The following is a 23,092-nucleotide window of genomic DNA, read 5'->3' as shown; positions in this document are numbered from 1 at the left end:
TATATCCTAACTCAGAACAGAGGTAGGTTCCCTGAGGCTCACTTAGGCCCGAAGCCTTGATGGTTTAGGAACCAATCTAGCATAGGGTTGAGGCCTCATGATCTCTCCTCATCATCCAGGTTAGCACGCCAACTGGTGTTACCCTTGTTCAGCTCATGCTTAGGTAGCCATGCTGATGAGACTTCATGGGTGGAGCTCCTGACACTGCCAGGAGATGCAATCTCACAAGGAACAACCTGATCTGCTGGCTCTTAAATCTTTCCAGCACAAAGAACTACAGGCAACTAGGGAATTCTGGAAGCTGGAGACTTAATCCTCCCCAGGGACGAGCACACCAATTATCCAATACCAAATAGTCAGCCCTGAAAACGTAATGTATAAGTAACATTAAATAGATTGAATGTTTATGTATTTAGGAGTGTGTGTGTGTGTGTGTGTGTAAAATAATAATTAATGGGAAAAGAAGCCATGAATTTGAGAGAGCTAGGAAGTGTCTATGAGAGTGATTGGATAGAGGAAAGGGAAGGGATAAATGATGTAATTATAATCTCAAGAGAGGGGAGTGGTGTTTTAAAATTAGTTTTACTTTTTCTCTACTTGCTCATTAATTCACATGTCTTTTTACAATTATTATTTGAACACCTAATGATGTAAACAATATTGGGTATATAGAAAAATAAATTAATGACACTATTGGTCCTATTGATAGAAAAGATCATAGGATAGTTAGGAGAACAAAACATATATGATGTATGAGACTAGTGGTGGTACAAGAACTGAACAGATTATCTAGAAAATATGAATCCTAGAAAAAAGGTACTCCTAGATTTTTTTTTCCTATGCCATTTCAATTCAAGCCTTAATTCTCAAGTTTTAACATTTTATTTGCACATCACATTATTATGTTGATAAATGTCCCAGGCTAAATCAATAAAGTTAATTTTACATTAAAAAAAAAAAAAGAACCAATTTAGCTTGTCCAGGGAGATTGCTCAGTGAGTAAAGCATCTTCCAGGTGCGCATGAGAACCTGAGTTTGGATCAGCAACGCATACATGAAAAGCCAGGCACAGCAGCAAGTGTCTGTAACTATGGTGCAAGAGAAGGAAAAAAAAAAAATAACAGATCCCTGGAGCTCATTGGCTAAGCTTACTGAAAGGCCTCAGATGAAAAAAGATCGAGAGTGGTTGAGGAAAGACATCTGCTGTCAACCTGTGGCATGACACACTTGTGCATGTGCACACGCATACACAGAGGGCAGGGGAGACTGGTCAGATCCAAGCCTCTGAAATGGCAGTGCCACTCACAATGTCCTAACCAACAGTCTGGGCTCAGCTCTGGCTAGACTGAGAAGGACTGCTGGCAGGCGGAGAGAAGTCGACCCTTAGCACTCCTCAGGAACCTGCCTGCCAGGAAGAGCTTTATCTTCCCTACCACCAGCAAATGGGACGTCTAGCTCCCCATGAGCACATACATGTAACACATATCAAAGCTACAAGCTAACCTCCAGGTTCTTTCTTCCATATTAACATTAGCATTACCTGAAATGCATGTGAAATCCGTTTGCCTCTTCCAGACTGCGTACTTCTCTTCCCTCTACCCTAAACTTCCAGGCTACTTCAGACTCTTCTCCCTCCCTTCCACTGTTACACTGTTCTCTTTAAATTGGCAAACACACCTGCCCTTCCCCCAGGTAGCCACGGCCGCTTTGGACTTCCCAAAATGCTTCTGGTTACTCTCTTTACCACTTGACAGCCATGAGGCAGTTTCATATTTCATATTCCACCCATATAGTAAATAGCCTAGTTCAGTGGCTCAGTTTCACTGAGCCCTCACAAGAAACAAAACAAACTCGAGGCCTGGTGGCCAGTGATAAGCTGTCCCTTGACCCCTCCCATGCTTATATCTGGATCTTGGGACGGAGAAGGCTGGACAGCTTAAAAGGCTGCCTACAAGCTTCTGTCAGGGAAACAAACCACCTCCTGCTGAAGAAGACAAGGTCCACCTCTAGGACCTCAGTAAAATGCCTGCCTTAGGTTTAAAACAAAATTTGTATTATAAAAATTCTCAAAGAAATTAAATCAGAGACTGATATATTTTGTAATGTAGTGGCATGGTGTGGTGGGAAGGGGTGCCTTAGCGGGCCCATGCTGAAATCCTCCCCTAAGGTCCTAGCCATAGGATGAGTCTAGTATAAAATGAAGTTTATTTGGGGGCTTGAGAAGGGGGGTGAGAAGGAGTGTGGGAAAGAATGAGGACAGAGAGGGACAGAAAGAGAGTGGAGAGAGAAAGGAGGAAAGAGCCTGGGTGGGGCGGGGACATGGGGAGAGACATGGTAGGTGAGAGAAGGGGGTGGAGAGAAAGAGAGGCCAGAGAAAGTAAGGCCAGAGGGGAGGGGTAGGAGGTTGTGGGGAGACCAAACAGTCCTTTTATAGCAAGCCAGGCTCCTACCTGGCTGTTGGTAGGTAGCTGTTGGGCAGAGCCTAGAAAAAATGCTAACAGACAATCCCTGCATCATCAGGTTTCATAATTGTCGTGGTCCTCCTGCCTCAGTATCCATGTGCTGAGATTACAGGCACATGCCCCCACTCTTGACTGTGGTGTTCACTCCTTTCAGATTGCTCTCAAGTACTGAAGGATCATCTTTTCTCTTTTCCATATGAGTGAATTTGTTAAATAATTACAATATTCACATGATCCCAATATCAAAATTATAGGTTACACTTAAACTTTCCCCTTCCCTTTGTTCCTATGCTTGCTCCCTCTCTCTGCCTGTAGAGAGTCAGTGTAATTAGTTTTAACCTTCCAGAGTCCCTTGTGGCAAGCAAGCAAATGCCTCTTGCTTGCTTGTGTGTGTGTGTGTGCGCGCGCGCACGCACGTGCGTGCATGTGCGTGTATCATGCTACAAGCACAGTGTCTTTCTAACTTAGTAATATTTCCTAGGAGCCATTCTGTACTGGAGTTTAGAGGCCCCTTTGTACCTCTGTCTCTTTCTCATCTGTGCTAACCCAATATTCTGTTTTGTGACTTGTTCAATCAGGCCCTAGATCCCCAGTCACTGCACCTAACTTCCCATAATGGGGAACCCTGGACAGAGATGTCCTTCTGGAGTCAAGAGTCAGAAATAGGAGAATTTTGTCACAAACTAACACAGGTAGATGAGTTTCTTTCCAAGATGTGACCATTTTCTTGCTAAAACCCAATTTGTTTTTCCCATCAATGCAGATCTGGAAAGACTTGCCACATCTAAAGGCAGTGGTGATATACCAAGAATCCCCACCAAAGAAGATGGCCAATGTGTACACGGTATGAATAGAAGGGTGATGAGTGGGGCCTATCTATGCTACCCAGCTCTCCCAGACTGACTTCTCTGCCCTACCTTACCACAGATGGAGGAACTCGTAGAACTGGGGCAAGAGGTGCCTGAGGAGGCCCTGGATGCCATCATCGATACCCAGAAGCCCAACCAGTGCTGCGTGCTTGTCTACACCTCGGGCACCACAGGAAACCCCAAGGGTGTGATGCTGAGTCAAGACAATGTAGGACAGACACCCAGATGGATGGGTGGGATAAGGGGGGACTCTGGGCTGTGGTCCTGTAGACAGATGCCCAGATGGATGGGTGGGATGGGAGGACTCTGGGCTGTAGTCCTGTAGACAGATGCCCAGATGGATGGGTGGGATGGGGGCGTGACTCTGGGCTATGGTCCTGTAGACAGATGCCCAGATGGATGGGTGGGATAAGGGGGGACTCTGGGCTGTGGTCCTGTAGACAGATGCCCAGATGGATGGGTGGGATGGAGGGACTCTGGACTGTGGTCCTGCCTCTCTGACTGCTGAGCTAAAGAGCTAGATGAGTTGTAACATCTATCCCTTCATGGTGTAGACAGAGTCCTGCAGAGGGAAAAGGGAAGGAAGCAGATGGGAGGCCTGTCCCTGGAGGTCTCCAGAATCTGTGGAAATACCCAAGAGGGCGACTACATACTCTGAGAACCTGTAAGGAGGGGCTCAAGCCCCTAAGGAGACCTCAGTTTACATGGACCTGGGTGTGGACCTGCTGGGGCCATTTTCCTTCCCCTCAGATCACATGGACAGCCCGGTACGGCAGTCAGGCTGGGGACATCCAGCCAGCAGAAGTGAAGCAGGAGGTAGTGGTCAGCTACTTGCCTCTCAGCCATATTGCTGCCCAGATCTATGACCTGTGGACAGGCATCCAGTGGGGAGCCCAGGTCTGCTTTGCAGACCCAGATGCCCTAAAGGTCAGTCTGTCTTCCTGACTTCCTGCCCTGCGTGTGTCCAACCTGTGAGCAAGGGCATATACCCAGGTGTGAGCGTGTATCTATGGGCCCTGTGTGCATCCATAGGTTGCTGGCTCCCAGTGCATATAGTGCTCAGAATTCTTTCAGCAGCTATTTTTACAGCCTGACTTAAATGACCAATTAGGGAAAGTCATATAACTGCCTTCCTCGGTTTCAAACACCATAAAGCACTGCCTCCTCAGAGTATGACCACAAGATAGCAGAGGGCAGGCATAGCTCCCTGCACCCCATCTTATAAAATATATCTATTCCATGCATCTTTATTTTAACCATGAGGAAAAGTTCCCAGAAACCACCTAGCTGTCGTCTATGACATGGTGTCTTGGTAGCCTGGGCAGCATCATATGTTTACTCCTAAAACAAACCCTGCTGGGGGAAGAAGGGGACAGAATGTACTTGTTTGGCTGTTGTTGTTGTTATTGTGTGTGTGTGTGTGTTATATGTGTTCATGTGTGCACCTGTGTGCAAGCATGTGAAGCCTAGAAGTCAACATAGGCTGCTTTCTTCTATAATTCTACATCTTTAAATTACAAAAATTAAAGATTAAAAAAATATATTTAATTTATGTTTGTTTGACATAAATGGAGACCAGAGAAGGCACAAGATGCCTGGAGCTGGAGCGGCAGGTGGTTATGGGCTGGCTGCTGGTAGTGGTGGGAACTGAACTCTGGTCCTCTGTAAGAGCAGCGAGCACTCTTAAGAGCCAAGTCACCTCTGCAACCTCATCTGTCTTATTTTTCGAGACAAGCTCCCCCTCTCTGTAATAAATCAAGTGAAATTAGTTTTAATAATTTTAAATTCAACCTTACAGATATAGAATTTTAACCTACAACTGATCTATTTTTAAAATATTTATTTTATGTGTATGAATTTTTGCCTGCATGTATGTTTGTGCACACCCATGTGCCTGGTACCTTCGGAGGGCAGAAGACAGAAGATCGTTGGATCTGCTAGAACTGGAGTCATGACTAGGACTCGTAAGCCATCATGTGGCTGCTGAGAACTGAACCTGGCTCTTTTGCAAGACCCACAAGCACTGTGAACCACAGGTTCTCTCCAGACCTTACAATTAGTATTTTTAAATGAGGGCTTTTTACATTTATTTTTTATTTTGTTTTTTATTTACTTTTTTTATTTTTTTGGGACAGGGTCTCATTATGTAGCTCTGACTGTTCTGGCACTCATTACATAGACCAGGCTGGCCTCGAATTCAGAGATCCACCTGCCTCTACCTCCTAAGTGCTCAGAGAAAAGACGTAGGCCACTACCCTTAGCTTATTTCTTAATTTTTCAGATTATTATATGATTATAACATTTCTCCCTTCCTATTCCTCCCTCCAAACCCTTCCATAAAACCCTCCCCTCTCTCCTTCAAATACATATGTATTCTTTTTTTTTTTTAAAAAGATTTATTTATTATTGTAAATAAGTACACTGTAGCTGTCTTCAGATGCATCAGAAGAAGATGTCAGATCTCATTATGTGTGGTTGTGAGCCACCATGTGGTTGCTGGGATTTGAACTCAGGACCTTTGGAAGAGCAGTTGGTGCTCTTACCCGCTGAGCCATCTCACCAGCCCTACATATATATTCTTAAATATAACCTGCTCCGTTGGCATAATGTTTCTTGTGTGTGTGTATGTATGTATGTATGTTTTCAGGGCTGACCATTTGATCCTGGCAAACAATCAGTATGTTCTTCCTTTAGGAAGACCGCTTCTCCCACCGTCAGGTGTTCTTGGTTGCCTATAATGCTTTGTATAGGGCTACGGCTTTGAGGGCTTTTCCTTGTACACTTTGGCATGTCTGTTGGTCTCCTCCTTGTTCAGCTCACATGTGTGTGGGCAGTCATGTTGGTGAGGCGTTATGGATGTGGCTTCTGACTTATGTAAGAAACACAACTCACAGACAGTTCCCTGATCCTCCGGCTCTCACCTTCTTCTCACTCCCTCTTCCAAAAGTTTCCTAAGCCTTGGGTGTGGATCCATTGGGATTGGTCTCCACAGCTCAGAATTTGATTAGTTGGTTTTTCTGCAGTGATCTGTCTATCACAAGGAGATTTCCTTGGCTGGGGGCTTGGGGGTACAACTTTCTATGGGTATAAGGACAAATGTTTATAGATCGTTGTTAGGGATTACCCTGCTTTAATACATTAGGGGTCATAGCTTCTCCTCTAATAGATATCACTACTCAAACTGAATAGTTAGCTAGATTTCCAGGATCGGGCATGTTTTAGCCCCTGTAAATGACTCTAAGTCCAGTTACAGAACTTTTGGTTACCATCAAAGGATACAAGCTGTGACTGAACCTTAGGGCTATGATGCCATGCTGACTGCTGATACGGTTCATAGGCATCATAGCTGGGTAAGACTGTTGCTTGCTTCCCTCTGTTAGAAGCTTTTGGTGTCTTTTGATACCATGAAAGCTGGTCCTCAGGGAAGGGGCATTCGGGTCAGTTCTAGCTCAGGGGTTTATGACCCCTCTTTCTGAAGTATGTGGTGTCTTCACCAATGGGGATTTACTTTCTATCTTGGGGTGGGGGGTCAGCCAAGGGCAACAGTAATAAGCTGTGTTTGAGGAGTCTATTAAACAGCCCTGGCTGGCAACTCAAAAGATGGGGGTTTTGTTGGATGGTCTTTGCCTCTTAGATGGAGCACTGTCAATCCAAATGAGGAACGTTCATTAAAACTATACATGTTTATTTATACAGGGAATTATGCGTTATGGGTTTCCTTCAATAGTATGATTCCTTGTGGCTTTTCAGGCGTCCTTATTGTTATTTGACTCTTCTTTTGTGTGTACCTCCCTACCTTTTCCCTGAAGAGCCCCCCTCCCATTTCTGCTATCAGCTAACTTGTGCCCTGTTATCCTCTGTCTGTGCTCTCTGTCCCCCTATCCTGGCAAGGGTCTCATTTTACTCTCCTGTCTTCTGTAGTAACGACAGGTTGTGTGCTCACATCTGAAGATTTGGAGCCACAAGCCTCCAATGGCAGAGAGCATGTGACATTTGTCTTTCTGGGTCTTAGTTACCTCAATCAGTATGAACTTCTCTAGTTCCATCCATTGGCATTCCAAGTTCATGAGTTCATTTTTCTAGACAACTGAATGATAATGTATCTGTACCATATTTTTTTCATTATCTAAATGTAGGACATTTATATGAGGCAAGCCCTCCCTATTGAGCCCGGAGTTCTTTATTTTGGGTAGATTTTTTAGTTATTGAATCCCTGGGATCCACTCTACAACATGGGGTTTCAGGCATGTGTGCAGTGACCATCTCTTTAGATGGGTGCTGAATTCGGGTTCTCATGCTTTCCTGACTGAGCCATCATCCAAGCCCCTTTGTGTTGTTTTAAAATAATTTTAAAATTATGCTTATTTGTTTATTTTTGAGTCAAAGAAGGGTATGTGGTGTGTGTGTGTGTGTGTGTGTGTGTGTGTGTGTGTGGGAGAGAGAGAGAGAGAGAGAGAGAGAGATTGGTGATCTGGTTGTCCTAGCTGGCCTTGAACTCATAGATATAGATATCCACCTGCCTCTGTCTTCATCTCCCAAGTACTGGGAGTAAAGACATGAACCACTGCATCCTTTATTTATTTACTTATGTATTTAATTTCTTATTTATATGGAGTACAGTAGGGGTCTTATGTGTTTATAGTGTACAATGTGGAGGTAGAGGACAACTGTCAGGGGTCAAGTGTATCCTTTCACCCTGTGGGTTCTGAGAATGAACTCTCATTGTCAGGTCTGGCCACAGTTCCCTTTTACCCACTGAACTGTCTTGCTGGCCTTTGTTTCATTTGTTTTTTGTTTTATATGTCTGTTTGTTTATCATGAGATGGGTTCTCATTAGATAGCTCAGGCTGGCTTTGAACTTGCTATGTACCCAGCCTGGGTCTCAAATTCACCATCCTTCTGCTTCTGCCTCTTAAGTGCTGAAATTACACACATGTACCACTCTACCTGGCAAAATAAGGTTATCATGTTTGATCTAGACAGATGCAGAAGGGTCTGAGGGGTCAAGATGCTTCTCAAGCATCAGGCTACAGTGGTTGACAAAGGACACCAAAGTTCTGTTAGCAGACGTGGGGATGCAGCTGTTGAACCACAGCCACCGATGTGCACATCCACAGGAGCATCTGTGTGTAGCATTAGCTTTTATGCTGAGAGGCTGTGTCTCCAGGCCTGGTACCACCTCTGCTTCTCTCTGGCCTTGAGCAGGGGACCCTGGTGAACACACTTCGGGAAGTGGAGCCTACATCCCACATGGGAGTGCCCCGTGTGTGGGAGAAGATCATGGAACGGATCCAGGAGGTGGCTGCACAGTCTGGCTTCCTCCGCCGCAAGATGCTGCTGTGGGCCATGTCAGTCACCTTGGAACAGAACCTCACCTGTCCTAGCGAGTAAGTTGGGGGCAGGAAGCCTGGGGAGGCACAGGGTTGTTCATACACAGAATGAACAAGAACCTGATAGGTATCCAGGTTCCAGAAGACTTCAGTATGAGGGGACCTTGTACAGTAGCCTGTGTACAACTGGGCTTGTACTATGATTCCCATTGTAGACACAATAGGGATAGTTGGCATTTAGGGGCTTTGGCTGGGGGCACTGATTGGCTTCTTCTGAGGAATTCATCCTCCTAAGGATAGATATTGCCAGCTACTTGCCTTCAGTAGTAGTTTTAGAAGGGTTGTCTTAGTTAGGACCTCTGCTGCTGCAGGGACACTATGAGCCCAGCCACTCTTAAAAAGGAAAACATTCAATTGGGGCTGGCTTACCGTTTTAGAAGCTTAGACTGTTATCGTCATGGCGGGAAGCATGGCAACATGCAGGCAGACCTGGTGCTGGAGAAGGAGCTGAGAGTTCTACATCTGGATCTGCAGGCACTGGAAGAAGACTGCCACTCTAGGCCTAGCTTGAGCATTTGGAACCTCAAAGCCAGCCTCCAGTGATACATTTTTCTCCAATAAGGCTACACCTCCTAATCCTGTCACTCCCTATGGACCAAGCATTCAAATGCATGAGTCAATAGGGGTTATCTTTTTTTAATATTATTCATTTATTTTTATTTATACGTGTACACTGTAGCTGTCCTCAGACACACACCAGAAGAATGCATCCGATCCCATTATAGATGGTTGTGAACCACCATGTGGTTGCTGGGAACTGAACTCAGGACCTCTGGAAGAGCAGTCAGTGCCCTTAGCCACTGAGCCATCTCTCTAGCAAAACAGAGACCATTCTTATTCAAACTACCACAGGGGGGCTTCAGTGATACAGGCTTAGCTCCTCCAGTTTTCCCAGAACCCACTTGACTACTCAGACCTCTCTCAAGTCCCTTCTGATTGCCTATTATTACTTTTTCGTTTTCAGAGACAGTCTTAATATGTAGTCCAGGCTATATATTAAAGTTCAGGACTCTCCTTCCCCGGCCTTCTAAGGGTTGGAATTATAGGTGACCATCACATCTGGCTCAGGATTCCTTTCCAAGCCTTGTTTCAACATAAAAATGCTTTTCAAATTGAAGATCCAGCTTGTAGGTAGTGCACTTACCTACAAGCACAAAGCTCTAGGCTCAGAACTTTTGACTTCAAAGAGGGGAGGGATGGAGGTAGGAGGTTCTATTGTAGTAGTGCCAGCTCTGTGAGAGATGTGGACACATCTGTTCACCTACAGCTTCATTAACACATATGAAAGGTGACCATGAAGCCAGGCCTGGGAGTGCAGGTCTGTAATCCCAGCACTCAGGAGACAAAGGCCAGAGGATCAAGAGTTAAGGTCTGCTTCTGCTATGGAACAAGTTCAAGGCCCAAATAAATTCATAAGACTGTCTCATACTAAATAAACAAAAAGGGGTCTAGAGAGATGGCTCAGCCTGTTTGACGTCATGATTCATGATATATCTACATACAGTCAGGAGCACTCACACCTACATTTGCACAAATTCATGTTATATACAAGGCCAATATCCAAAATATTTACAAAGGGTTCAGCATGAACAACAATTCATCAAAACAAACAACTTGGGTGGCCATGCTAGGTGTGTACTCACATGAATGTGTTTGTTCTTCCTCCTATGGACCATTCTTCTCCCTGACCCTCTCACAGTGACCTGAAGCCCTTCACCAGCAGACTGGCGGATTACCTCGTATTAGCCAGGGTCCGTCAGGCTCTGGGCTTTGCCAAGTGTCAGAAAAACTTCTATGGAGCAGCTCCAATGACAGCAGAGACACAACGCTTCTTTCTGGGCCTCAACATCCGCCTGTACGCAGGCTATGGCCTCAGCGAGAGCACAGGCCCCCACTTCATGTCCAGCCCCTACAACTATCGGCTTTACAGGTAAGGCCTGAAGTTGGAACAGACACACTGAAGGCTCAGATGTCCTTGATGACACCCTTTGGTGCCTTGGGGAACTCTTCCTCTTGCTTTCCCCTTCACATTGGATCCCTGGTCTCAAGTGCCACCTGTGCTATTTTGGGCCCCTTGTTTGCCCTGATGCATCTAGAGGGGCAATCTTTGCCACAGTGACATGCACACACACATGAGCACCAAACACGAGAGCACACACGCACATGAACGCACTTGCATACATTTGTGTACATACAAGTGAACATGTACCCATGCATATTTATACACCAAAACAAATAATAATGGTAACAATAACAATAGTAGAAATAATACTAAAATAATAATAGTAGTAGTGCCAAAATCTGAAAAAGATGGCCTGGAGAAATAGCTAAGCGGTTAAGAGCATGTACTGCTCTTACAGAGAATCTAGTTCCATTCCCAGAACCCATATTTGGTCATTTTTAATCACATGTATTTCTAGATCCAGAGGATCCACTGCTCTCCTTCGGATGCCACATGTATCTGTGTGCATACATGAGCACACATACAATTATTTTTAAGTCTTAAAAAGCAATTCTGAGGGCTGGTGAGATGGCTCAGTGGCTAAGAGCACTGACTGTTCTTCTGGAGGTCATGAGTTCAAATGCCAGCAACTACATGGTGGCTCACAACCATCTGTGATGAGAAACAAACAAAAAAACCTATGGGCTGGAGCTAGTGGGGCCCGGAGGGAAAGGGCGGAAAAAGCAATTCTGAGAGGAGACCCCCAACCACCAATGAGAGTTTGCAGATTCTGGAGCTGACTGAGGACTTTCCCTGACCTTGTCTCTTTTATCACCAGCTCTGGCAGGGTGGTACCCGGCTGCCGGGTGAAGCTGGTGAACCAGGATGCAGATGGCATTGGTGAGATCTGCCTGTGGGGCCGCACCATCTTCATGGGTTATCTGAACATGGAGGACAAAACATGTGAGGCCATTGATTCCGAAGGCTGGCTACACACAGGTGACATGGGCCGTCTGGATGCTGATGGCTTCCTCTACATCACCGGGCGCCTTAAAGGTGAGCACCCCTGTCCTGGGGCACATGGGGATTGGAGGAACAAGCCATGCAGAAGGAAGACCTGTTTCCAACACTGTTCATCGGCACTGCACCCTGAGCCTTCACTGAGTGCTACACACCTCTATTAGTATCAGTTCCGGGCAAGTACTGTCAGAAATAAACAAGGATGCTCAGAGAGGTTAGATAACTAGTTCAGGGTCACCTAGATAATAAAGGGGGGGGGTGGAGACCGGGGGTTCACTTCCCCAGAAGAAACAAACAGGACTCCAGGAGACCTGAAGGCTTTAAGTATTATGTATTTTGATATAGAAACACAGACATTATAGAGAATAGAGCAGAATGAATACAAAATTTAAAATAAACATGAGACCTCAAGACATTTTCTTCCAGGGAAGGGGGTGTGGGTTTAGGAACTCCGCGGTGGAAAGATGTTTGTGTAGTACCCATAGCCCCCTAGGTGGCAGTTCCACTTCCTTTCTGGAACTTACACAGGCAGCGGCACAGCTCAACCTAGTTCCAACTGAACTAGGTTCTGGTCCTTCGGAAATACGGAAGGTCCCACTGCTGGGGCTGTACTGGCCGCTGAGCCCTGCTGTAAAACCCTGGCTCTGGAGCAGCAGGCAGCTGCTATGGGAACTGTGTTCGCTTCCATCACCTAGTGTTCACTTTTATAATAACAAATGAGGACGCCTGCGTTCCAGCCCTGGGAGGAAAGGCCCTGTTTTTAGATCATTGGTTCTCAACTTGGGGGTCAGGGCCACATTCTCATGGTGGTCCCATATCCAATATCCTGCATATGAGGTATTTAAATTATGATTTATTATGTAATTACATCTATGTACCTTATGTAGCAAAATTACACCTGTGAAGTAGCAATGGAAATAATTTATGGTCAGGAGTCACCGTAACATGCATTAAAGGGTCACAGCATTAGGAAGGTGCTGTTTTTAGATGGTATGGTGAAAGGTGAGAGTCCAGATACCCTTTCTTCAAAAAACTCAGCAGTGCTGCCCACCAAAAAGATGCCCTTTCTCGTGGTTCTATAAGGTCAGTGTTGAGACTGTTCTGTCCCAAGGCACCAAGGTCCCCTTGTGTAGCTTTAGGGACCAGTGTCTGGTTCTGTGGATTCTGCAGCCTGGATTTCCTCTCCATGGTGACCTTGGACATTCATTTGCATTTCTGTTTGAATTTTAGACTCACTGTAACGGTGTATGCAATAGGTTGGCTTACATGATGATTTTCAGCTCCGTGAGTCTATAGATTAGTTTTGTGAGGTTATACATCCTTCAGAGTTGAGCCTGCCAGTTCCTAAGTGCACTTTCTCCTCCCCCCGCCCATTTACTTAGGTCTTTGACTTTTCTCCCCATAGTGTGTTCTAGTTTTCAGTGTAGGGTTTTTACATCCATTCACTTTAAGAGTTTTATTTAGCTGGACAGTGGTGGCACACGTCTTTGAAACAGGGCCTGCAGAGGCAGAGGCAGGCAGATTTCTAAGTTCGAGGCCAGCCTGGTCTACAGAGTGAGTTCCAGGACAGCAAGGGCTACACAGAGAAACCCTGTCTCGAAAAACCAAAAAATAAAAAATAAATTATAGAGCCGGGCGATGGTGGCGCACACCTTTAATCCCAGCACTTGGGAGGCAGAGGCAGGCGGATTTCTGAGTTCGAGGCCAGCCTGGTCTACAGAGTGAGTTCCAGGACAGCCAGGGATACACAGAGAAACCCTGTCTCGAAGAAAAAAAAAATTATAAAAGACATTAAAAAGAGAATTTCATTTATATGCTATGGTAAATAATGACATTTAAATTTTTACTATTTGTTTCTGAAATATAAAATATAATTACTTGTTTTTTATATATTAGTCTTAATATATAAAAATGACTTTTTTGTTGTTCTAGGGATTAAATATAGGCCTTTGAGCCAGCTAGGCAAGCACTCTACCACTGACCAACATACAGCCCAGAATTACCACTGACTGACACAGAGCCCAGACTTACTTGTTGCCTGAGGACAAGGTCATGCTCTGTTGTCTATGCTGGCCTCCAACTTTTAATCCTCATGCCTTAGGCTTGCCAAGTAGCTGGGATTCCCCATCAGGCCCTGTTTCAAATGATCTTAACTAGCTCACAGAGTGGTTGTTCTTGAGTCGTGTGTTTGTTCTGTTGTCTGTCTTTGTTCACTCATTTATTAAACAGGGTTTTGCTAGGTAGCCCAGGCTACCCTAGAAGTCATAGCAATCCTTCTGCCTCAGCCTCCTGAGTGCCAGGATCACAGGTTTTGTGCTACATGCATGGCTTCTGCTGATTTTTTGAAGTTCTGTGGAATGAAACCAGGCCATTGCCCACAGAAGGCAAGGACTCCGCCACTGAGCTGCCTCACCAACTCCCTGCGAGTTCTAGCATGTGTGTGCTTTTGAAATTCCTATGGACAAAATTATGTCATCTGTATATGACATTATCGTGAGTACGCCTTCTCACTCAGGTTAGAACCTGTTCTTTCACACTGTTGAACAGAAATGGTGCTAGTCGGGTTGTGTTTGACCACAAGCACCCACCACAAAAAGAAGAAAAACAGTGTGTGGTGGAGCCAATTCTTGTTTGGTTTTCTGATCTCAGTGCAGTATCTTCAACAATAAAAAAACAACAAACAAGCAAACAAACAAAAAAAACCCAACTGGTTCTCTGTGTAGCCTTGGCTGTCCTGGAACTCACTTTATAGATGAGGCTGACCTCAGACTCATAGAGCTCCACCTGTGCTGGCTTACTGACCGCTGGGACTAGAGGCATGTGCCAACCACAGCCTGTTTTAAAAAACATTTTTAAATTTTAACATTGCACATGCATGCCAGTGCATAAAGGCCATGCCCCATGTGTGGAGGTCTGAGGGCAACTCTCAGGAGTCAGTTTCCACCTTCTTGGTTTTGCTTCACTGCTCGAGTACTCTAGGCTAACTACCCACTCTAGGATAATTACCCACTATTCTGGATAATGCTTATCTTTACTGCCCATCTCACTGTAGGATCATTGCGATTACACATGGGCTTTTCACATGGGCTGGGGAATTGAACTTGGTTCGTCAGGCTTGCTCAGTGAGAACTTTTCCCTGCTGTGCTTATCCCAGGGCCTGTCTTCCATATCTAATTGCTAAGTATGTTTGATATAGATTTGCTACAGACTTTCTTTATCAGATTCAGGAAGTTCCATTCTGCATTAGTTTTCCAAAGGGTTTTAACCACTTATTGAAGGTGTTGGTGGGGATGACAGAGGAAAGGCAGGCATGAGGCATGTAAGGGGGAGTTATGAGCCAGGCTAGAGCTGCCTCTTCATGTTTCCAGGATTTCTGCTTTTTTCTCTGCCCTTTGCTGTTCCAGACAAACCCTGATTATTTGAACTCATGTGGATTCCTCTCTAACCAGCTCATCCTCTCAATAACTCCCTTCTCCTCCATCATTGGAATATTCTAAATCTTTGCCCCAGAGTACCCAGTGCTTCCCACTTGCAGGAAGGCCTTGCTCTGACTACCCTGAGCCCTCTTCACTCTGGTTCATCCTCAACCGCCAAAGGCTATGTGCTTCTTACTCCATCCTGGGCACTGCCTGTCAAACCTCTCTGCATGCCTCTCATCTGGGGCTACAGTTTCCCATCTCTGTAGCCCTACCGTTCCTGTCAGCCCTTGCTCTGTGAACTCCTCACAACTGGGCACTGCCTTGCTCTGTTCTGGGCCTACCATCAGGCTGGACCTGGGCTGCCTTGCTGGGTTCTGGGCCTAACATCAGGCTGGACCTGGGCTGCCTTACTCTGTTCTGGGCCTAACATCAGGCTGGACCTGGGCACAGAACATGGCCACTGACTTTTTTTGAATTAGATAACATAGGACAGGAGACACTCTCACAAACAGGTCAAAGTTCAAATTTAGTGAATTTATTTTATATAATTTTATCTTATTACTTTTTCCCCTAAAAAGTAATGGGTTTGTTTACGGTTTGGCTGGAGCTAGGGAGAAAGCAAAACTTTTGAGCTCCTCTCTGCCTCACCTGCAGCACCGTACAGTTTATGGAAATGCAGAATATGTGGGTCTACACATCAGAATCTTGTCCTGGGAGGTGGCTCTTCCTCGGAATGGGAAAAAAGAAAAAAAAAAAAATGAAAGGAACGAAAGGACATGGCTGGTCCCGGGTTTCAGCACCAAATGAATGGAGAAAGAGAAAAAAAGAGAGAAAGAGAGAGAGAAAGATGGAGAGGGAAGGAGGGAGAGGGAGAGAGGGAGGGAGGAAGGAAGGAAGGAAGGAAGGAAGGAAGGAAGGAAGAAAAGAAAGAAAGAAAGAAAGAGAGGAGGAGAGGAAGAAAGATGAAAGGAAGGAAGGGAGAAAGAAAGGAAGGACTGGTCCCAGATTTTAGCACAAGAGAAGGAAGGAAGGAAGGAAGGAAGGAAGGAAGGAAGGAAGGAAGGAAAGAGAGCGAGAGAAAGAAAGGGAAAGGAGAGGAAAGATGACTGTTCCTGGGTATGGTGGAGGAGAAAGTTTATTGTAAATATGAGGGAGAGCAGAGCCAGAGGCAGAGTCCAGAGTGGACAAACCCAGACTAAGCTGTGCCATGTGAGGAGAGGGGGAAGGGAGAGGGAGGGAAGAGAGATGAACCAGGTACAGCAGGCAGGTGGCCCAAAGGCCCAAAGAGAGCAGGGAACCAAAATGGTTGGATTATATAGGGAAGAGCAAGCCCAGCCCCCTGGGCAGAAAGCACAGGGTAGGGGCGGTGTATGCCAGCCAGGGAGGCTCCTGTAACAGGAACTACAGGATGCAAGGAGCACCTGTCCAGGTCCACTTTGATGTGTTAAATGGGCACCTCAGCTGCTTGTCCCAGTTTGAAACCTGACATTAGGGTTTCCTGGTTGCTCTCACACCCAGCACAGAATTCACTCGAAAAATGGTAGTGTTTTGTTTCACTGGAAATGCTATCTAGCTTGGAACTCTATCATCACTCAGAACAGAAGCCTGTAACCTTGAATGGCATGCCTTGGCCCTCCCACAGAGACAGGATAAATAGTGAACATGTGCTCTGGGTAGGTAAAGAGAAGCAAAAAAGGAAGCAGTCGGAATGGGTTGGAGGCTGAGGAGAGCTTCCCGAAGGAGGCCACTGAGCCCTACTTGGAAGAGCAAGTGGGTGTGGCCATGTGGAAAGGAGAGAAGAGATCTGCCCAAGGGAATGGAAGGAGCAAGGAGTGGGCCCCTAGCAGGGGAGGAGGGAGGGTGTTAAGGGCTGGGGCTCAGAACTGAACTGGGTGTAAACCTTAGGTTTATTACTTAGCACCATGTTGCAGTGGGTGAGTTCCTAAACGTCTGGCCTCAGTTTCCTCTCTGTGATGAGAGAAGCTTTCCTTGGATGCTGACTGTGAGAACTGGATAGGCGGCTATGTGAAAAGTCACCTGGATGTGATGACCACCTTCAAAGTAACAGGCAGTTAAAACAGGAAGGAGAAATGCTGGCTGAACAGGGCCAGAGTCTAGGAATGGGAGATGTCCTAAGCACTTGTCCTAGGGCTGCCTGAGGGCCAGGACCTGCTGCTTGGCTCCTAGGAGGTCATTTCCAGTACCATGCTTACTGCTCAGGCCTCTCCAACTGTGGCCTAGGTGTATAGTTCAGCCAGGGCCTACCTTGCCTCCCCAGAACTAATCATCACTGCGGGCGGGGAGAACGTGCCCCCAGTGCCTATCGAGGAGGCCGTGAAGATGGAGCTGCCAATCATCAGTAGTGCCATGCTGATTGGGGACCAGAGGAAGTTCCTGTCCATGCTGCTAACCCTGAAGGTGTGTCTTGGGCTCTTGCTTCGGAGCTGTAGCAGGAGGGTGGTCTGTGGTATAGACCAAGGTGTATCTGGTATTCACAGCTTTATTCTGGCATCATTCAGCCAGTGCCATGTAGGTGGAAATTCATCTGCCACACTGGACAGCTGGGATGATCCTTCCCACTTACTAGTACATTCCAGCTTGCAAAGGTCTGGCTGCCCTTTGGTCACATGCGCAGACCCCAGCATCACAGCCAGGCAGGGGGATGTCCCTTGTTGAACAGGAGCTTCTGTCACCAACTAAGGTCTAGCTCAGTCCACTGTTACTTCCACTACTTCCTGGGACTCAACCACCTTAGAAGCATCACTCTAAAACCGAGTCCACAGAATTTCCATCTTTTTGTCTGTGACATCCTCCCAGACCAGAGCGTGGCTCTGTGGGGAAGGGGTGGATCCTCATCCGTCCTCTTTTCAGTGCACACTGGATCCAGAAACGTCTGAGCCAACAGATAATCTGACCGAGCAAGCTGTGGAGTTCTGCCAGAGGGTGGGCAGCAAGGCCAGCACCGTATCTGAGATTGTGGGGCAGAGAGACGAGGCCGTGTATCAGGCCATCCACGAAGGGATCCAGAGGGTGAACGCAAAAGCCGCAGCCCGGCCCTACCACATCCAGAAGTGGGCAATTCTCGAACGTGACTTCTCCATTTCAGGTGGAGAACTGGGTAAGTGTTGTAGTTTTAAAAATCGTGCTACTGCCTTAGCCCAGGAGCTACGACCATGCTACCAAACCTTCCGTTGCTAGCACTGACCTGGCTTGTCTGGGAGTTGCCTAAGCTCTGGCCCCTCCTGGCTTCTCTTTTGTCCTACCCGGCCTAGCCCAGGATCTCCCAAGCCAGCCTCTCTCTCTACCCATCTTTGCTCTGCAGATAAAAACACTCAAAGACAGCTTTATTACTTTAGAATTTGCCTGCTAGCACCATTGCAGGGCTCAAATACTTCCTGCCTGGAAAGACATGCCCTCATCAATTAATTTTTCCCCATCTCTCCTCCACATCCTGGGCTACCCGCTCATAGCAGAAGCCGCTGTCCCTAGCTGTCCCCGAGGCCTCATGTGAGTACAGCATCCCCTCTCCTCCAAGGCATGACAGAAAAAGCCCCTCTTTCTCTGCATCTGCCTTTTCCTCCTGGGACCCGGAAGTCCCACCTTTACCTTCTGACCAGCAATTGGCTCCAGGCCTTCTTTATTGACAAAATCAAGAACCAATTAGGGAACTAGACCTTAGTCTCAGCACCTCCCCCTACAGGTAAGTTTTTCTTTTCACTGTCCCTGGGGTTGTATGGAAGGACAAAGCCCATGGCAGTGACAGGCAGGAGCCCAATAGGAAGTAGCCATGCCAGCAGCAGGTGTCAGATAGGGTTTGGACAACATCTGTGCTGGGCGCACAAGTCTCTGATTCTAATCAGCCTAAAAACTTAACAGTCACCTTCAGATTCACTGGATGCGACCACCTTGTAGTAGAAATACTAAGAGGAAAAAGTGCATCTGTCCTGAACATATGCAGCTGTTTTCCCCTCTCATCCATTAAATAATAGCGAGTAACTCCTTACAAAGTATTTACAAGTTTTTGGTTTCAAACATCTAGAGACGATTTAGAAGCCTACAGGAAAGCATGTGTTCGTCATGTGCAGATACATGTCATTTCACATACACAAAACACTGGGCTTCGGTGCTGAAGGAGGGAGCTCCCGAACTTGTGAACACAGTGATGAGTGTATTACACATGTGCCAGAGCTTATCGGTATGAACACGGAGCGTCTAGCTCTGTGTGACCACGAGACTCTCGTCTCTGCTGAGTTACAATGCACACACCCATCAGGTACACATCACAGCCCCGCTGGTGTTGTGGCTGTTAAAAGGACCAAACTGTCCAGACCACAATCCAAGCCCAGAAAACGCCTATTGTGCAGCCTCACCCGGCTAGAGGAGTCTCCTAGCTGTGGCGTCTCGGGGTGCTCATGGCACAGAACACTGAACATGGCTCCTTGGCGAGACTTTCAGATCCACTCACACTGAAAGGAACCACACTATGTGCAGCACTGTTCTGCTGTACCAGAGATGCTGAGAATATATTAATAGGTTTCCTCCACAGGTGAAATAAGCCAATTCAAGATGAATTAAAAATATAAAACAGGTTTTGTGGAGGAGTAGCTCTTGGGTGGGTTTACCCATCCCAAGGAATGGGGCCAGGGAAATTGCCATTCAGACAGGAGGGAGAGGATGTCACAAATGTAGGGAAAGATAAATGCAAGGTGTGGGGAGTATGAGGGGTTGTGGGGCGGGGAGAGGGAAAGAAAGGGTGGAGAGAAGAAGGGAGGGGGGGAGAGAAGCAAGCACACAAGAGAACAAAGAGCAAAATGTCTGGACTCTATAGAGGAAAGCCTCTGCAGGAGGGAAGGCCCAGCCCCTGGGCTGGAAAGTTCAGGGTAGACGGCAGCTGGCCATGCCAGCCATAGCCTATAACAGCTAGGGACTGAGGGTTGTAGGGAGAACCTGGAGGCCAAGTCCACTTTGATATGTTAAATAAGCACATCACCCGCTTGTCCTGGGTCTGAAACCCAAAGCGTATGACCAGATTTGTTCAAATTAAATGCAAGGGCAATCAAATGAAAATGACTCCTCTAGGCAGTTTATAAAGACCCTAACCTTAATGTTTCTAGTTAGGGGTTGAGTTAGGTACAAAAAGCCATTAGGTGACCAAGGACTTCAAGCTGAAGCCCTGTCACCCTTGGATTAAAGGGAGAAACAAAGGCTAAGAAAAATGGTCTGAGGAAAATATTTCAGGCATTACAATATTGTCAGGAGCTTCAAGCATCCCAGCATATCAAAGCTAAGTCCACCTATATGAACTGTCCCTAAAACAGGAGCTTTGTGTATAAGCTGTTGCTATGAGACAGCTATTCCCAAGTGGAGAAATTTAAACATTAGATGTGGAGTCTAGTGTGGTAGGATGGACCTGTTGTCCTAGCACTCAAGAGGTGAAGGCAGGAAGATCAGGAGTTTAAGACTAGCCTCTACTATATAATGAGTTTGGGGCCAGTCTAGGCTACACAAGACCTTGTCCCAAGTAAATAAATTAACAAACAAGAAAACAATAAGCATCATCTTCATTTTGGTGGGCCAAGAATCAGGGGCAGTTTATCCAAGTGGCCAGACTGGGAGTTTCCCATGATGCTAGTCAGAGCAGGCCAGGTTGCAGGCACCTGTTTGCACACTCAGATAATTGATCACTTGATCTGGCTTGGTGGGGCCAGAGGCTTCAGTTCCCAACAGGCTGCTTGCATATCCTAGCATGCCAGCTGGCCTACCCTGCAAGGAATGACCTGAGTGCCCGAGACAGAAACTGTGTTCCATTGCTACAATCACTTGCAGTTGATACTCTGCATCCACAGGTCCCATGCCTGTGAATCTAATCAACATTAGATCAAAAACTTAAAAAAATTCATGGGACTGTGTAGAACCCCTTCCCCCACCTTCTCCTCAGAACTAGAATTGACTCTAGGGCCTCCAGAATGCCAAGGCAAGAGCTCTATCACTGAGCAATCTCCCTGGTTCTCTTTTTAAATTTTGAGACAAGATCTTACTAAATTCCCCAGGTTGGCCTTGAACTCAGTGTAACTCAGACCCTGAACTTGTGATCCTCCTGTCTCAGCTCCCTGAGGAACTGGGATAACAGGCCACAAAGACCTGACCATGCAAACATGTTTTCATTATTACTAAACACTAGTTTATTTACATAGTATTTATACTGTATTTAGTATTCTGAGCAGTATAGAGATCGCTTAAAGAATATGGATTTTCATGGGCTTTGCGAAAATACCATTCAGTTTTATAAAAGAATTTAGGCATTTTTTAGCCTAAGCATCTGTGGTAGATTGAAGAGGTTTGGCTTCCAGACTCATGTGCTTGAATTTATGGCCCATAAGAAGTGGCACTATTAGAAGGTGTGGTCTTGTTGGAGGAAGTGGGTCAACTATGGGTGTGGGCCTTGAGGTCTCCTATGCTCAAGGTCCATCCAGTGTGGCACAGTCTCCTGCTGCCTTCACATCAGGATATAGAACTCTCAGCTTCTTCTCCACAACCATGTCTGCCTGGACACTGCCATTCTTCCCACCATGATAATGGATTAAACCTCTGAAACTGTAAGCCAGCCCCAATTAAGTGTTTTCCTTTATAGGAGTTGACTTGTTCATGATGTCTCTTTACATCAATAAAACTCTAAGATGGTATTTGAAAAGGTTTCTGGAACCATGTCCCCTGTACTCTGAGAGACATGGTATATTCATTCAGGGGAGCATCAGTTGAGGGTCATAAGGGACCCTCAGGTCAAGGCTGTACTTCATTATGTAATGGAAAGAAGCAAGTCACTTCTGTCCTGACAGTGACACCCATCTTGTCCTCTGTAACCTGACTGCAGACCATCCCAATTGTGACACAGCAGGGCTGATGGGGTATAATGCTAAAAGGACTCTTGCCTTAGAGATGGTACAGTGTATCTTGCTTCTCTGGCTTAGTACTTGACTTCTGGATCTCATGAGATGTCTTAAGTTACTTTTCTATTTCTGTGATAAGACCCAATGACCAAGCCAACTTTATAAAAGAAAATGTTCAATGAGCTTATAGTTCCAGAGAGTTATGAGTCCATAGTGACAGAGACAGCTAATTAGAAAATGGAAGAAAAATCTTTTGAAACTTTAAGCCCACCCCGATGATATACCTCCTCTAAGGCTGTATAACCTAATCCTTCCCAAACAGTTCCACCAACTGGGAAACCAGTTATTCAAACACATGACCCTACATGAGTCATTCTCTTCTTACCTTCTTGAGGAACAAAACCTAGGCCACACTCATTTCTTCCCGTTTTTCTTTTAGGACCCACCATGAAATTGAAACGGCTCACGGTTCTGGAGAAGTACAAAGATATCATCAATTCCTTTTATCAAGAGCAAAAACAGTAGTCAGAAGCCATGCTTATAGCTTCTGCCGAAGACCAGCCTGGCAAGCATCTTTATTGGGCTCCAGGTGTCTCCCAGTGGGCACAGGAAGCACAGGAACCTGTGACAAGCTGCTTTCACCCTTTAGTTCAGGGCACAGCACTGACATCTCCAATGCCTTCACATGCAAATAGCTTCAGTTCTAACCACTGCTCCTGTTCAGGCATCAAGCAAGACCATTCTCCTTCCAAAAGAGAAGGATCGCTCACATTGGCCCGAGGTCTAGGCAGATCTACAGGGTTCTAGTTCACAGGTCTCCCGCGGGGGGTGGGGGGAGGAGTGGGGGCTGTTGGAGAGGGAAATGGATGGCAGTCCATTACTAATGTGTGCTGCAGAGACAGCAGTCACAGTTCACCTAATGGCCTGACTTAATTCTGGCTTCCTGGAAACTAGTACCACACTCTGCCACCTCACACACAAGAGGCTTGATGCTTAATAAACTGCTGCTGCCTATGTGACTGTATTTAATATGTAATTTTTCAGTATTAAACCTTTTAACAGATCTGTAACAAGTACTGGATGTCTTTTGTCAATGGGCAGGT

General features: G+C 46.1%; 1 protein-coding gene across 3 annotated transcripts in view; it reads left to right on the top strand.

The window, feature by feature from the left end:
• Positions 1-23,060, top strand: part of Acsbg1 (acyl-CoA synthetase bubblegum family member 1) — a 62,477-nt gene extending 39,417 nt beyond the window's left edge. For 2 of the 3 annotated variants that reach the window (XM_031344100.1, XM_031344102.1), the window contains 9 exons: positions 3,226-3,306; positions 3,390-3,539; positions 4,082-4,258; positions 8,537-8,718; positions 10,421-10,651; positions 11,502-11,719; positions 17,381-17,520; positions 17,974-18,220; positions 22,429-23,060. In XM_031344100.1, the coding sequence (XP_031199960.1) occupies positions 3,226-3,306; positions 3,390-3,539; positions 4,082-4,258; positions 8,537-8,718; positions 10,421-10,651; positions 11,502-11,719; positions 17,381-17,520; positions 17,974-18,220; positions 22,429-22,514 (1,512 nt within the window). In that variant the 3' untranslated portion in view covers positions 22,515-23,060. The remainder of the gene's footprint in view (positions 1-3,225; positions 3,307-3,389; positions 3,540-4,081; positions 4,259-8,536; positions 8,719-10,420; positions 10,652-11,501; positions 11,720-17,380; positions 17,521-17,973; positions 18,221-22,428) is intronic. The other variant, XM_031344101.1, reaches the window with a different exon arrangement.
• The last annotated feature ends 32 nt before the right edge of the window (positions 23,061-23,092 follow it).

This window comes from Mastomys coucha, unplaced genomic scaffold (genome assembly GCF_008632895.1).
Source record: "Mastomys coucha isolate ucsf_1 unplaced genomic scaffold, UCSF_Mcou_1 pScaffold23, whole genome shotgun sequence".
In the NCBI taxonomy this organism is placed as follows: Eukaryota; Metazoa; Chordata; class Mammalia; order Rodentia; family Muridae; genus Mastomys; species Mastomys coucha.
The sequence above is the reverse complement of the archived record's forward strand: the minus strand, read 5'-3'. Positions and strand labels throughout refer to the sequence as shown.